Here is a 16,581-nt window from a genome sequence, read left to right on the forward strand (position 1 = left end):
TTTGGGGGTCCTTGACATGAAATCTTTTGAGAACAGCAGGATTTAGAGGAAGGATTTAGAAGTCGGGTCAAAGATCGGGTCAAAGATATTCAAAGACTTGCACTCATTTTCACGATTTTTCAAAAATAGCAGATCTACAAGCTCGCAGCGCGGCACTCGGTGCCGCGCTGTGAGCTTGTATATCTGCTATTTTTCTAAAGTTAAAGCATAAAATAATCCCGGTTAGCAGGTTGCTGCCTTGCATGGTTTCCCCCGCCATCGGTGAATGTGTTTGTGAATGGGTGAATGTAAAGCGCAATCTCTGTAAAGCATCTTGGATAAAGGCGCTATATACCATTTACCACCAATGCAGATCCAGGGACATTTGTTTACAACGAGCCTCACACAATACCTAATTATTGAACCAACTTCAAAAGTGTCTGGTCTGACTCTGCACACAAAAGCCTTGAGTAGACGTTAAAAATGATCCTCGAAGTGTTTTAAAGTGAAATACCCCTTAAAGTTTAAATAAAAACACTCCTTCCAGCTCTGCACATGGTGATGGAAGCAGAAGGGAAAGCCCTGTATAAGAGCCACTGGCTGCTGTCTATCATCATACAACACACATCCACGGACGGCAGGAAATGTTTGCCTTGGCAACGACGCATGTCAAATTATCTCCACCACAACATCCCAGACACCGTCCCTAATAAGCGAGCTAATGGCTCCCATTGAGCAATGGGCACGAGGGCCAGCGCTATGCAAAGCATTATGGGAAAAAATGCTGTGAATGTACGATGGAATACGGGGCAAAAACATTCCTCGCAATCGGAGAATTTACAATGGATAGCAAGGGGATGAGCTCGCATTCTGCGCCCGGCCCGTTCCCAGTCTCAAGATCGCATTGTTTCTCAAGGAATGACGTTCATTCCGTCGATGGGGAATTCGGCCCAAAATGCCGGTCTCAGCCGAACAGAATTACAAGCATTTCTCTTGGGATTATGTTTTGTCTCGTTATCCATTTTTAGCCCATGAAAGAAGACTAAATAATGTGTCTAAACCTATGATGTCACTGTCTTAAGAGTTTCACATTATTATACCTTGCCAGGATGTTGTCTGATATTTGATTTATAAAATGCCCACTTACTTTTAACCCACTTGAGCTCTATAGCCAATACTGTACTTTGTTGTTCGCTGAACAACCTAAATAGCCAATCCACAAGCTCACGTGTTGAACTGCGTTGTGAGCTTGTAAGTCGGCTAGTTTGGGATATTTTTTTTTAAATGTTGAAATGCTTAGAATATCATTTACAATTCTTGAGAATATTCGCCTAAAGGCCTGTCTATACTTCGACCGAAATGTTCGGTGAGTTTGTTTTCCGACGTACACATTTCCGAACTCTCATTCGGTCTAATGCTTTTCAGAAGTCCTGAGGGACATCATTTAATGGTCGAAAGGGACCTTTTGACCGAAATCCTCGGTTTCGGTCGAAGTATGGAAAGCCCTCAAAGTTAGAAGACCAGGTTGAAAGTGGCCTAATTAATGCAAAATAGGCTATGCAAATGTCCACAGTACAGAGTGCTGCATGGAGCAACATCACTGACTGCACTGACCAAAACGAAACATATCCAGATTGGCATGGCAGCGATGGAGGAGCCTTGGATGACTTGGCTGGTCTGCACCTTGTGGAGTAAACTGTCTGGTGCTGACCCTGAGGGGGAGAGGAGGTCATAGGTGTGCATGTGTGTGTGCGTGTGTGTGTGTGTGTGTGTGTGTGTGTGTGTGTGTGTGTGTGTGTGTGTGTGTGTGTGTGTGTGTGTGTGTGTGTGTGTGTGTGTGTGTGTGTGTGTGTGCGTATGTGTACTTGTATCGCTATACCAAATGTCCCCATAGTAGAATCAGACAAATCAGTCAAAAATTTACATTGTGAGGACAATTTTCCTGTCCTCGCAAGAGAAATGGCTGTTTTAAGTTGGTAGGTAGTAGGTAGGTTCAAAACAATATGATTTGAGGAGTTTCATATAGTCTCATATAATTAGGAAAAGGTTAAGGTTGGGATTAGAGTGAGGATGTATGGGTTAGGTTTAGGGGTTGAGGTTAGAGTTATACTTGCCAGTTGCACGCTGGCACCTATTTTACACCTATTTTCAGATATTTATTTTCAATGCTGTCCTAAAAGCTAGTAAGTAATACAAACGGATGCGTGCGTGTGTGCATTTGCGTGCCTGCGCGATCTGGGGGAGAGGGTTGGGGGGGGGGCTGTTTTAGTGTTTAGGGGGGATGGGGGTGGAGGAGGAGGGGGCGGAAGGCTTAAGTCTCGACTCCTTTCTCAAGTCATAAATCTGTGATGTCGGTCGGAGCAGCAGCAGAAGCGCTGCTGGGGTGAACGCAGAGAGAGAGCAGCTGGAGGTGAAATGAAAGGCAGACAGACGGACGGACGGGCGGACGGACGGACGGACGGACGGACATACAGACCAGGGACGTGCACTCGTGCAGAGAATGTTAGGGAGGCAGGGGCTGACATTTCGATAAGGGCCTTTTGGTGAAAATACTGTATCGAAAATATCCGACCTCCAAGCTCACAATGCGTTGCGCTGCGACGCGTTGTGAGCTTGGAGGTCGGCTATTTTCGGTGCGTGACACCACACTGAACTAAGCATAATCGGTTTCTTTCACCACAGTAAAAACTGAATTCATGGTTCTGGAGAGGGAACTTTTTTACAGACAGATAAAGGGGCAGGGGCTCAAGCCCCCTTTGATGTCTATGTGTGCCCGTGCCTGAGACAGACACAGTGGTTAGAGGCTGTGTGCGAGAGAGAGAGACACAGAGAGAGAGAGAGACACAGAGAGAGAGAGAGACACACAGAGAGAGAGAGAGACACAGAGAGAGAGAGAGACACAGAGAGAGAGAGAGAGACACAGAGAGAGAGAGAGACACAGAGAGAGAGAGAGAGACACAGAGAGAGAGAGAGACACAGAGAGAGAGAGAGACACAGAGAGAGAGAGAGACACACAGAGAGAGAGAGAGACACAGAGAGAGAGAGACACAGAGAGAGAGAGAGACACAGAGAGAGAGACACAGAGAGAGAGAGAGACACAGAGAGAGAGAGAGACACAGAGAGAGAGAGAGACACACAGAGAGAGAGAGAGACACAGAGAGAGAGAGACACAGAGAGAGAGAGAGACACAGAGAGAGAGAGAGACACAGAGAGAGAGACACAGAGAGAGAGAGAGACACAGAGAGAGAGAGAGACACAGAGAGAGAGACACAGAGAGAGAGAGACACAGAGAGAGAGAGAGACACAGAGAGAGAGAGAGACACAGAGAGAGAGAGAGACACAGAGAGAGAGACACAGAGAGAGAGAGAGAGAGAGAGAGAGAGAGACACAGAGAGAGAGAGAGACACAGAGAGAGAGAGACACACACACTAAAAACTCATGGGTCATTTCTTGACCCAAATCATGGGTCATTTGTGTTAGGTCAAATTTCAGGGTCATTTCTCAGAGCCACAACCCTTCCTTGAGTTATTGGGATATTATTTTGACCCAATTCCAGGGTTGTTTGAGTTAGGTAATATGTATCTGGGGGTGACCCATTTTTGGGGTTAGTGGTAACCCCTATACTTGGGTCAGTGGTCTAGCTTTGGCCAATCAGGGGACAGGCACCATAAACCTGTTTGCAAAGCATGCTGGGAAAAGCATTTGTCTAGGTTTCCAGAGACATTTTCTAAGCTGTTGGGAGCTAAAAATGCTAAATATGTCATATCCATGTGTCTGTCTCGGCAAGCTGACTGTCATATGTCTGAATTTGATTTGTCAATATTTGAGCCTAAACCCTAACCGTAAGTGCTTGGCTGCTAGATTAGGGTTGAGCTCCCTCCCCCAGCTTTTTCTGATAGAGAAGAACTCATGGTAATTCTGAGATTATTTTTATTTATCTTCTCTAAACTATTCTGATTATAGTATTATTATCAACATTGTTGCATATATATTTAATTATGCACTTTTATGTTGATATTACTAATCTTTGAACAAATCATCTGAGAAGAAACCCTGAAACATTTCTGATATTATGTTAATGTCAGATAATATTGGCATTGTCATTCTCCAGACCATGCATATGTAGGTTGTATTCATTTAGCCCACTCAACCCCAAAACTTGGGTTATATTGACTACAATCTTGGGTCATTTTAAACAAATAATTTGGTTATTTATTTGACCCAATTTATGGGTCAACATTCATAACCAAATTTCTTGCGTTAAAATAACCAAACCTGGCATTGGTCCCTATTTGACCCGTGAGTTGGATCAAAAATGACCCAAGTTGAGTTGTTTTTGACCCAGCAGTTTTTAGAGTGCACAGAGAGAGAGAGAGACACAGAGAGAGAGAGACACACAGAGAGAGAGAGACACAGAGAGAGAGAGACACAGAGAGAGAGAGAGACACAGAGAGAGAGACACAGAGAGAGAGAGAGAGAGAGAGAGAGAGAGACACAGAGAGAGAGAGAGACACAGAGAGAGAGAGACACACAGAGAGAGAGAGAGACACAGAGAGAGAGAGACACAGAGAGAGAGAGAGAGCTGGGGTTAGGGAGGTAAATCACAGAAATAGCAGGGAGCATAGGAGGCGAGCCCTCCCTCTGTCTCTCATTCTCTCTCTCACACACACAGGCACGCACGCACACACACACACACGCACGGGGGACAGGTGCAGTGGCCCGAGCAGTGAGCGCGCCGGTGGGCCGTGGTGTCATGTAAAGACATCGCTGCCTTTACCTTGGTGTTTATTTGTCCCCCCCCCCTCTCCCCTCCCCCCCCCTCTCCCCTCCCCCCCCTCCTTCCCCCTCCTCCCCCCTCAGGCCCCTCAAAGGGTAAACGTCTATTCTGGTTTGGGGTTACAGCCGCACTGCCTTGAACCTCCTCCCCGGTCCTCCCCACCGTGGGCGTGCATGCCATTCCTGGCGGGCCGCGCATCACCTGCCCCTGACCTCCCGTGGGGGTGGGGTGGTGGGGGGGTGGAATAGATTGGGGCACCTCGGTTGCCCGTCTTGCCAACCTAGACACCCCCCCCCCCCTCCTCCACTAGGGATGGGACGATATGAAAATGTCATATCACGATTTATTGTGACAAAAGAAATCGCGATTTACGATATTATCGCCATAATCAAAATCCATTATCCTGGGGCGGGACATTTGCCAAAAAATTGCAGATCTACTTGTAGTTTGGCTAGTTTTTGGCAAAGACATTTGACAGAGTGAAAAAAAAAAGACTGTGTCAAGTACGTATAATATAAGTACCTTTTACCAATTATAGAGGGTTTAACCGGTACCGGATATGCAGCTCAGCAAATAAAAGGTGAATTGATCCCCGCATGACGGAGGACGATATCACGATAAATGAAATCTCCAAGATACGATTATCGTGAGTGTTTTTTTATCACGATAAACGATAATATCGCTTATCGTCCCATCCCATCCCTACCCTCCACCCCACCACCACCACAAACCACCGCCTCCCTCTTTACTCATTCACACCCCTCATCCACCCAATGTGACACCTGCCGTGCTTCCCCCCACCCCACCCCCAACGCAGCCATTATTTCAGGCTTTATAAGGGTTTAAGTGCTGATCGGAGGGAGTGCCCGCTAGATGGCTATAAGCTATTATGCTAGGCTAAAGCTAACAGATAAAGGTGCTGACTGCTGCGGTGACAACGAGACGTGTGGGGCGATGACAGAGCCCGTCTGGTAAGCACCGGCCACCTCTGTCCTGGGGCTGCCTTCCTACCCCCTGCCCCCCCCCCCCCCCCATTGGATCGGCTATCAAGCGAGCAGGCAGTGGGCTGAGAGTACGATCCATCAGCAGACCATCTGTTACCAAGCGTCCATCAGCAACACGTCAGGCCATAGGAAAGAGAAGTCATTCACGTAACGTCACACGGTCACGCGGTCACGGCACGCTCCCATCGCCAGTGCACTGGATGTACACACAGGGTGCACGGTGGATGAGATGACTGGAGTAAAAGTAAAAAGTATTGAAAAATGTACATACCGTACACAAGCAAAGTAAATTAAACGTACCTCAAAATGGTACTTAAGTGCAGCACTTGAGTACAGTTACTTTGAGTGTAATACAAATAACATGACCTGACTTGTCACATACAGTACAGACTCTGATGCCTAGCCGCCAGGACAATGCATACTGATGTAAACTTCACGTTTTAAACAACACTCAAAACTTTCTCAATCTTAAAAGCACTGTGCTTAAACAATTCAACATAATCGTCTCCATAATGTCAAAAACTGTTACTTTTCAGCATTCAAATTCGTGCCACGGATCGAGCTTGCAGATCTGTTACTTTTGAGTGACGGCGTAGTATGATCAAGTAGAGCGACAAAACGCAAAACGTTTAAATATGGAGATAAGAGGTTCCTGCCCGAGAGCAGGGTTAGGGTTCGGGTTCTAGTGGTGACAAACATACAGCTGACAACACGGTGCATGAGAGAATGATGCTCTATGTGCCAGGAGAGAGAGAGAGAGAGAGAGAGAGAGAGAGAGAGAGAGACTCTCACACACACACACACGCGTTGCACCATCACACGCTATGGGACCACGTGGGGCTGACAGCTGTGCAGAAAACCGGGACTGGTGTGAAACACCGTGAACACTCACTGCTGGGAGCTATGTGTGTGCGTGCATGCGCGCGCGTGCGTGCATGCGCGTGTGCGCACACACAAGAGAAAGGGAGAGAGAGGGAGTGTGTGGGTGTAACCCAAAGACAGGCCTCAATATCTGGCCATATGAAGTTCAGTGCGCAAGTGCATGACTCGGGGACGTGCAGAGAATGTTAGAGAGGCAGGGGCTGACATTTCTAAAAAATTTAGAAATGTAGAAATGTTTGGTGAAAATATTGAAAACCTCCAAGCTCGGAGGTCTGTCTTTTAACATAAGCTGCATTCAAGTTCAGGAGAATTTGGACAAGGCAATTCTCTTGAATGCTGCCTTCAGGTATGGCATGGAAAAGAGGGGCATTTGCATTTCTTACATCATAGTAGGCTAAAGGCCTCTCCATACTTCGACCGAAATGTTCAGTGAGTTGTGTTTTCCGACGTGCAAATTTCCGAACTCTCGTCCGGTCCAATGCTTTTCAGAAGTCCCGAGGGATATAATTTTATGGTAGAAAAGGACCTTTTGACCGAAAACGGCGGTTTCGGTCGAAGTATGGAGAGGCCTTAAATGCTGCATTCATGGTCTGGAGAGGACATTCTTTACAGATGGATAAAAGGGCAGGGGCTCAAGCCCCCTTTGATGTCTATGTGTGCTCGTGCCTGAAGTTCAGTGTGCAAGTGCGTGACTGTGTTCGTTCTCAGGAAAGTGTCATTTTTTTTAAGCACAAGCCCAAGTTTTGACACCAAAATGACATTGACATGACGGACATTTTTGACAGATGAAGGGTAGTGGTGGTGCATGGTGGTGGTGAGGGGGTCGTGCGGGCAGGGGTGGGTGGGGCGTACCGTACATCTTGCCCTCGTCCGAGAGGATGATCTTGCGGCGTCCGCAGGGCGGGTAGATGGCCAGCGCCTCCTGGAAGCTCTGCTCGATGTCGGGGCTCCACACGCCCTCCGCGTCGTTCTCCAGGGGCTTGTCCCCCAGCGACTCCCCCATCCCGTCCTCCTCGCTCCCTCCCCCGGGGGAGGGAGCCGACACCCACTCCGCCGACGTGGTGGTGGTGGGGGTGTGGGGGGGAGACCACAGAATGGAGGAGGAGGAGGTCGACTTGGAGGGGTTAAGAGGGGGGATCTGGTGAGGAATGGGGCGAGGGTCCCGACAGTTATGGAGGGAGGATTTTGTGTTGGATTATTTGAAGTCCAAAGAGGCGATGATGGCTGGGGATGTAGGGTGCAGAGGGGTGTAGCCGGGGTTCTCCTGGGGGAAAGCAAACAGATAAAAAAAGGAACGTTAACATTTGGCGAGAGGTGACGAGTTGTGCTTCCCCATGGCGCCACGTTATTTTGTTAACCTTTATTTATCTGGGGGGAGGCGTTTTCTTTTTTTTTTTCTTTTTCTTTTTTTGTGCTGAGTTTGCTGTGCGCCTCTGACACGGTCGCAAGCAGTTTCTATAAATTCACACACGCTGGACAAGGTACCCCCGTTGCACTGCTGCTGCTAGCTTACCAACTAACAGCTTTTAGTGTTGTAGTGCCTTTCCTTGCCAAACCTCAACTTCACTTTATAGTCACATCACAAGTTCACACCTAGCCATGAGAGAGTGGGTGAAATTCTGTTATGTTCTGAGATTGGAGGTCGGACATTTTATGTAGTATACTAGGCTATAGACCCCTGGTAGTGCAGAAGAGGTAATGTATATTAGGCTTCAAGTGGTTGAATAAAGAATAAGAATAAAAGTCAAATTACGAGTACAAGAATATCAGATATCAGAACGAATAACTAGCGTGCATCAAGTGTGTGGCAGTTACACAGCCAGAGTTACAAATACAAATCAGTTAAAGGGTGCTTGTAAAGCCTCACAGCCTATACGTAAAATGATGGGTTTTACCAGGGTTGAAAGTCAGCTCTCAACTCACAGAAGAAGCCTACAGTATGTCAGCAGAGGACAAGTGACGCTTCTTTTAACCTAGCTCGACACCATCCCAAATATTGTAAACACAACTACGAATAAAACTATTACACAGTATACACAATACACATATCTCTTTTTATATGATAATGTCAGTACACTTTTTGGTTTGCTAGACAATGCTAGTCGAGAAATGTGAAAATCTTATATGTCACTGCATGGCATTTTGCTACTACTACTACAACTTGTCCTCAAGGACAGTTCTATGGGGTTCCTAGTGAAATGATTGATAAGTTAGGATTAGGAACCAAATGGTCCTTTACAGGTCTGTAACTCTAAAGCACCATTCGATCCCGCCGGGCACGACAACTATAAAGATAACTATAACTTATACCAGTAAGACTCCCTAATAAAAATAAAAATAAGCGACCGCCAGGTCGCATACACAAACTTTTGAAGGCAATCGTAGCCAATCAGGAGGAAATGGGACAGATCCATGTTGATGACATGACTGTAGAGATACTGTGTACCGCTTTGCGTGACTTTAGGCCAAAGTCTGTAGGAGCAGTGTCCAAAAATGTGTTTTGCAAAAATCGGCCTGATGGTGGAGCTAGAGGAGGGCCATGTGAGAAATGAGAGGTGGAGGTTGTGAGTTGTCATCCAAGGAGTGTGTGTGCAAAGTTTGGCATGGACATGTTTTCTTATAGTCAGTGTGAACCCTGCCATCCACTTGACTGGAGAACGATTTTTTAAACTATACTTTTTATAGTTATAGTTGTAGTGCTCAAGTGGAACCTTACTGGTCTGTATTTCTGAGAGTGTACAAATGGAACCTTTGTACACTCTCAGGATCAAATAAACACTGAGGAATTTAAAAGGGGGGGGGAGTGGGGGGGTCCTCCTCTGCCCCTATAATGCACATCAAACCGGGGGTCCTTGAAATTAACTTTGAACGCTCAAAGCCCCTGAGGTCGCGTGACGTCGGTCGGGTGGGGTTAGCGACTTAGCGGCTATACGGGGTTCTGGCAGCGACATAAAGCAGAGAACAGCAGTGGTCCAGCAGCGAGGCTATATGATCACACCACCCCTCCACACCTGCTAATCCTTACTCGGAAAAAAGCACCTCGGGTCAGAAATTAGATTTGTGCAGCCAGGAAAACAAACAACAACGTGGCACCAAGAAACGGGAGGAGGTGGGGGGAGCGACGCGTCTGTGGCGAGCAGCACCACCGTGCGATGTAGTGTAAAGTGTGGAGGATAGTAACTAACTAGAAAGATGCAATGGGAAATTGCAAGTGTGGTTGTCAACGTGATTATATTCTGCAGCATGTTGATTATCATGTGAAGCTCAACCAATACTGGAGCTAGCATCATGTTTTTCTATCAATTTCCAATGGCATCTGATTCACAAAAAAGTTTAACTAGTGAAGAAAATAAAGTGTCCCCAGGACTACAGTGAACACACTGTAAACCTCTTATCTCCATATTTTAACCCTTACTGGTAACAGTAAGATGCCCTAAGGGGGAGCTTGCAGATCTGTTGGGCGACAAAACGCGAAAAGTTTAAATATGGAGAGGTTCCTGCCCGAGAGCAACGATATTCTAGTGGCGACATATCTGGGAATGCCCATATACCACATGAGACTGACACAATATGTCCATATATGGGCATTCCCAGATATGGGCTTAATGTTGATGACATCAGCGATCTTGGCCATATGGAACGTGGCATGAGAAGTGACGTGTGTGCAAGTGAAAATGTGTGCTGTCTGTGAATATTTTTTTTTTCTACACATGTTTTCTAAATCAGTGGTTCTCAAACTTTCATGTCAAGGGCACAAAAGATTACATGTATTTGGCCACGGACCCCCATCTCAAAATATGTTGTTCCAGAAGCAGAGATTTGAGTTACAAAAGTCTGCTTTGAAAAATATATATTCAAATATTTGCAAACATTTTCACGAAAGAAAAAAGAAAATAGAAGATCTACAAGCTCACATTGTGGCACTCGGTGCCGTGCTGTGAGCTTGTATATCTGCTATTTTTCAATAGCTAAATGGGTTAAAATGGATCGTGACAGGCAGCCACCATGAGGAGGGTCACCCCAGGGCCTCGGCTATATTTACAGACACATTATTTTGTTTCATTAAGGCGTCCAGGCCTGATTATATTGTTAGACTTGAATCACGCCTGTAGTGCAGAGGACTGAACTTGTCCCGAGTTCATTTCAATGTGTCTGTGGTGTCGTTTTCATTATTACAACTAATTGGATTAGTTAGTTAGTTTGTACGTTGCATGGACAACAGTATGCGTATAGGCTACGGTACTAATACCGTAGTAACAGTGTTTTCTTATTGCGACCGTCAGGTCGCAGTTACTATCAAAACCTCGACCAGCTAGCTAGCTAGCTAGCTAGCTGGCTGGCTGGCTGGCTGGCTGGCTGGCTGGCTGGCTGGCTGGCTGTCTGTCACACGTCACAATTTTGCCCTGCTCATATCTCCGCAACCGTTGCCCCGATCCATGCCGAATTTTGCACACATACTCCTTGCCTGCCAAACCACAACCTCCACCCAATTCACACATGACCCTCTTCTAGCACCACCATGAGGCAGATTCTTGCAAAACACATTTTTGGACACTGCTCCTACAATTTTTGCCCTAAAATCACGCAAATCGGTACACAGTATGTCTACACTCATGTCATCAACATGGATCTGTCCCATTTAGCGCCACCTTCAAGACGATTTTTTAAAACAAATTTTTGGACACTGCTCCTACACATTTTGTCCTAAAATCACGCAAACCGGTACACAGTATGTCTACACTCATGTCATCAACATGGATCTGTCCCATATAGCGCCACCATCACCATCAGGTAGATTTTTTTAAACACATTTTTGGACACTGCTCCTACACATTTTGTCCTAAAATCACGCTGCGACCTGACGGTCGCTCATCTCCCGATTAGGGAGTCTTACTGGTTTTATTTCATTGCAGTGCAGTGAATTTTGTATTATTCTCATTATCTTGCTGTGATCCAACATCATTTCTCTTCTTCTACGTGTATGGCCGATGGGTTTAAAGGCCATATACATATTAGCCGGGGAGCCACTGTGCCAAAATGAGAGAAGACCTGTGATGTCATGACATACTCCAAATTTTAGTTTTTCCTATTAATTTGGTCAATAAGGTACACAGAATGAGAGGCCTGCTCTGCCGGAAACACTGCGAAAAAAAGTTTCCCATTGACTTCACTATACTGGAAAAAAACACACCAAAAAAGTAGCATGTGAGGGGTCAAACTAAGGGTTCTTCATGATTCTGAATCCATTGCAAGCATTTGTTTTGCATGAAAAACATTCCTTGGGCTAGATTTCAGCCTCTCAAACCTGTGAAAAGTGATGAGTCATCACTTTTCACTGTTATTTTGGTCCGTTTTCTAGCCCAAGGAATGTTTTTCATGCAAAACAAATGCTTGCAATGGATTCAGAATCATCAAGAACCCCTAGTTTGACCCCTCACATGCTACTTAAAGCATATATTTTTTGGTGTGTTTCTTTCCTGTATATTGAAGTCGATGGAGTGAATATACAAATGGCCATAACTTTTTTTCGCAGAGTTTCCGGCAGAGCAGGCCTCTCATTCTGTGTACCTTAATGACCAAATGAATAGAAAAAACAAAAATAAAAAGTATGTCATGACGTCACAGGTAAAACCCTATTCTTTGAGCTTTTGGGCCTGTGGCTCCCCGGCTATATATAAACATCAATACAACTAGTATTCAACTTTGCCAGGTGTTTAAATGACAAAACAATGTATACATTCATTCTTCTTTTCTTACCCATCTACAACTGTGTTTTGGGTTTGTTTTGTAGACAGGGATGTTTTTCAGGCAACCAAAAACATCTCTAAGTCCTAAAAATTGTTTTGTTATTTAAACACCGGGCAAAGTTACATACTATGCCTTTAACTTTGGCTATATTCACAATGAAATAAATAGGAGACATAAATGAGCATGGGGAATTCAGAGTGTCAAACTGTCAGAGAGAGAGAGGTGACACCGAGTCCAAGTCTCCTCCTCTTCTTGTCACTCCCGTGTTTACCGAGTTGTGTGACACACACACGCACGCACACGTGCACGTGCGCACGCATACAGCCTGTGCTCCATCTCTCTAGGGGCGTGAGAACTGGAAAAGGGTGTGAGTTCTCAGGAAATGATGAGGGAGAATGATGCGAATTTCTTTTTTTTAAGGCACAAACAAGCAAAAGTCAAGGATTTTGAACCAAAATTAGATCTACGTATATATATCCGACATTCCGTTGCTGTCGGGTGGAAAGCTCATATCCAAAAATATTACTTTTCAGAATTCAAAAATAGCAAACATTTGCAAAATCAAAACACGTCGCGTTATGACGTGTTTTGAGCTTGTAGACCGGCAACTTTTGCTATACTTTTGTGTGACATTGTAATATGTACTGTAGATAGGAGGCAGAAGCGATTTGCAATTTGACAAGAAAAATAGCTACACTTTGAAAATAAAAATAAATAATAATTACACCATCTCCTTACAAGATGACGCTTAACCAAAATCAATTAGACATTGTGACTTTGTAAAAGACGCGTAGGTAGCTTAATAACGTGGGTTGTTGACACATACAGATCTGTAATGGAATCCAGTAGTTGCATTGCGTTCCGTGCAACTCTATTGTCCTCTGCACAGCGCTTTGAGAATCCTCAGAAACAAGTTCATCTATTGACCGTCATTACTTTCCTGTTTGCTGGCATGAATGTCGGGAATGTACACCGCCATTCTGATGAATAGGAGCAGTAGCCCATTACATCAGCTTACAGCACAGCACAGCACAGTGTGTGTGTGTGTGTGTGTGTGTGTGTGTGTGTGTGTAGAGGGGTCAAAGGTGAGCAGACTGTGGAAGGGGAGCGGTCCTCAGTGACTCAGTGTGTTTCGTAGAGTCCCGTCACAAATGACTAACAGTCTCCAGTACCCCCCCTCACCCCCCACCCCAGCTTCCTCCGAGCCCCCTGATCTTACACTACTTCCCGTAACACGCCGGCTCAAATCAGTATGCCTATCAGTACCCATAGACACACACACACACACATGCACACACACACACATCCTTCTGAGGACATCAGTTGTTATTGTTATTTCTTTCTTTTTCTTTTTTCGCAAGTTTAACCCAAGCCTGAAGCTTTGCCTAATCTACAAGTTTTGGTGCAGCGACACCGGCGTGCAACTAAAGCAACCCTAGCATTCTAAATGTCTAAACGCCCAACCTGAATCATTTCCTAATTGTACTGTAAGCCTACTGTATTCTAAAGTTGAACCTATATCGTCTCTGTCGGGTGGAAACCTCATATATGTTCCAAACTGTTGCTTTTCAGGATTTTAAATGAAAAGCAGCAAAGGTTGCAGATCTACAAGCTCAAAACGTGTTATGAGCTTGTATGTATACAGTATATCGGCTATTTAAAAAGAAATGTCAATTGAGCAGTGAAGTCTGACGTAATTTACCTATCTTACCTGGTTCATGTTTTCCACCCATTCTGAATTCCCATAGACCTTTTTTCATATCGCGTCATATAAGAACTGTGTTCCAAACATAAACAAATGATCCTAGCGGTTTGACTCATATGGATATGAAGAATCAACTGATGGTGAGAAAACGCTAATGTTACTGTCGCCGAATTAGTTACATTTTCGCTAGAAACAGGCTTTATCAAATATGAGTGAATGACTATCATAAACCATACAGAGCCACCTCGCCGACAATATCGCGCAAACCGTTTGTTTATTTTTGGACCACAATGCTTATACTGTATGAGACAATTTTAAGATGACCCAATGTTATTCTCCATAGAGAAATTACTTCCGTGAACTGGGGGATGAGAGAGTCACGTCATGACTTCACTGCATAGGGCTTAAATGAAATGAATTCTAGAACAATTTTCTCCAAAAGAAAATGTAATCAAAGTTTTTTTTTTTCAAATTGATTGTAAAATGTTGCACTTTTTCTTTTTTTTTTACAAAATATCTGTCTATATATAATATCTATAATATCTATCAGTAATGGTTGGTCTAGGACTCTCCAAGATTGGAATCGGACACACACACACACACACACACACACACACACACACACACACACACACACACACACACACACACACACACACACACACACACACACACACACACACACACACACACACACACACACACACACACACACACACACACACACACACACACACACACACACAGCTTGATTCAGGGTTCACTGTGTGTGTGCACACTGACTGACCACACGCGATGCTCATCAAAGCAGTCTCTCATAAGCAGACACCATGTAAATAATCTCCCTGGTCGGACGGCACTTAGGCTAGGAAAACAAACATACAGATCACACCGTTTGATGTGACGGCCAGTCAACAGTCTGGCTTGATGTGATGTGGATACACACTCACTCACATACATGTGTACACACACACGCTACATAAACACTTATATCCCAATCACTCACTCAGTGTCAGGGACGTACAGAGAATGTTAGAGAGGCAGGGGCTGAAATGTCTAAAAGGGCCTTTTGGTGAAAGTATCGAAAAAAGCAGACCTCCAAGCTCACAACGTGTCGCAGCGCGACGCGTTGTGAGCTTGGAGGTCTGCTATTTTCGGTGCTTGCATCCCACACTGAACTAAGCATCTTCAAGTCAGTACTGGAGATGTGGCGTAACGGCATGGATTTCGACACAGAGAGGGCAATTCATTCAACATAAGATGCTGTCTTCATTATGTTCAGGAGAGATTGGACAAGGCCATTCTCTTGAATGCTGCCTTCAGGTATGGCATGGAAAGAGGGCATTTGAACTTCAGCATAGTATTTCACTTTTTACAGACCGCCTGCTCAGTGTGTCAAATGTAGTCCAACAATATACACTGTTGTTTTTATTCGACGCTAAAAGAGTTTTTGGAAACACACACACACGCACGCACGCACACACACACACACACACACACACACACACACACACACACACACACACACACACACACACACACACACACACACACACACACACACACACACACACACACACACACACACACACACACACACACACACACACACACACACACACACACACACACACACACACACACACACACACACACACACCATGATGTTGAATTATGTGTGACTTTGTTTATCACAATCAAACTGTATGATGGGTGGTCTGTTCTGTGTGTGATAGGAAAGGTAGCTCATGTTGCAGATATAGTTATATACAGTTTGTGTGTGTGTGTCTGGGTTATGGACTCATGCAGCATCTGTTGACAAGATGTCATCTTTTTGGAGGCACTATTTTAGGAATCAAAGTTGCCTTATTCCTTGAAAGTGATGCATTTTGGTAGATTTTTCTACAAAAATGGCTTACGCTATTGTACAATGTGCGTATCAGACCCCAATAAAGAAAGAGTTGCCTCTCTCACCTTAAACAATGTAAATAATTTTTCAGTAATGACTGAAAGATATTAATTGCTTTACAACCAACTTAAGGCTAGGAAATAGTTATCTGTTTGGTACTTTTAAAACAAAAGCTCTTTCTGTTCTATTCTGTCTCACTACTGTTAAATCCAAGATGATTGATCACGTCTACAAAACCTGGCGTGTATCCTCAATCGTGTATACATCGAGATTTAGCTGCAATTCTGTTTTTGACAAAAATGAATCGAAACCAGACAATTACGTTGTGTAAAACAAAACAAAGCTAAACTAAACTTGGAAAAATCCATCCTTAATCTCGCACGTATGAACACTATAACAGGGGTCTTCAACAGGGGGTCCTGGACCCCTAGGGGGTCCTCAGAGATACTACAGGGGGTCCTTACTATTGCTGTATTGACTTTGACCCCTAAGGACCTTCCAGGGAGAGTGCTCATGTGCGTCTTGCGGTGACACGCTCCCTAGTTTTTCTTCTTCTCTGAGCTGCTTTTTTGCCAGT

At 44.8% G+C, this 16,581-nt stretch overlaps 1 protein-coding gene across 1 annotated transcript in view; it reads right to left on the bottom strand.

Annotated features, from left to right (window-relative positions):
* The window catches only part of tead4 (TEA domain transcription factor 4), a gene marked incomplete at both ends in the record, with an annotated part of 72,515 nt that extends 58,405 nt beyond the window's left edge, over positions 1-14,110 (bottom strand). Inside the window, 2 exon segments of the mRNA XM_080737218.1 lie at positions 7,495-7,780; positions 14,102-14,110. Of these exon segments, the coding sequence (XP_080593344.1) occupies positions 7,495-7,780; positions 14,102-14,110 (295 nt within the window).
* Between the last annotated feature and the right edge of the window lie 2,471 nt (positions 14,111-16,581).

This window comes from Nannobrachium achirus, assembly GCF_963921795.1.
Source record: "Nannobrachium achirus genome assembly, chromosome: 11".
Lineage (NCBI taxonomy): Eukaryota > Metazoa > Chordata > Actinopteri > Myctophiformes > Myctophidae > Nannobrachium > Nannobrachium achirus.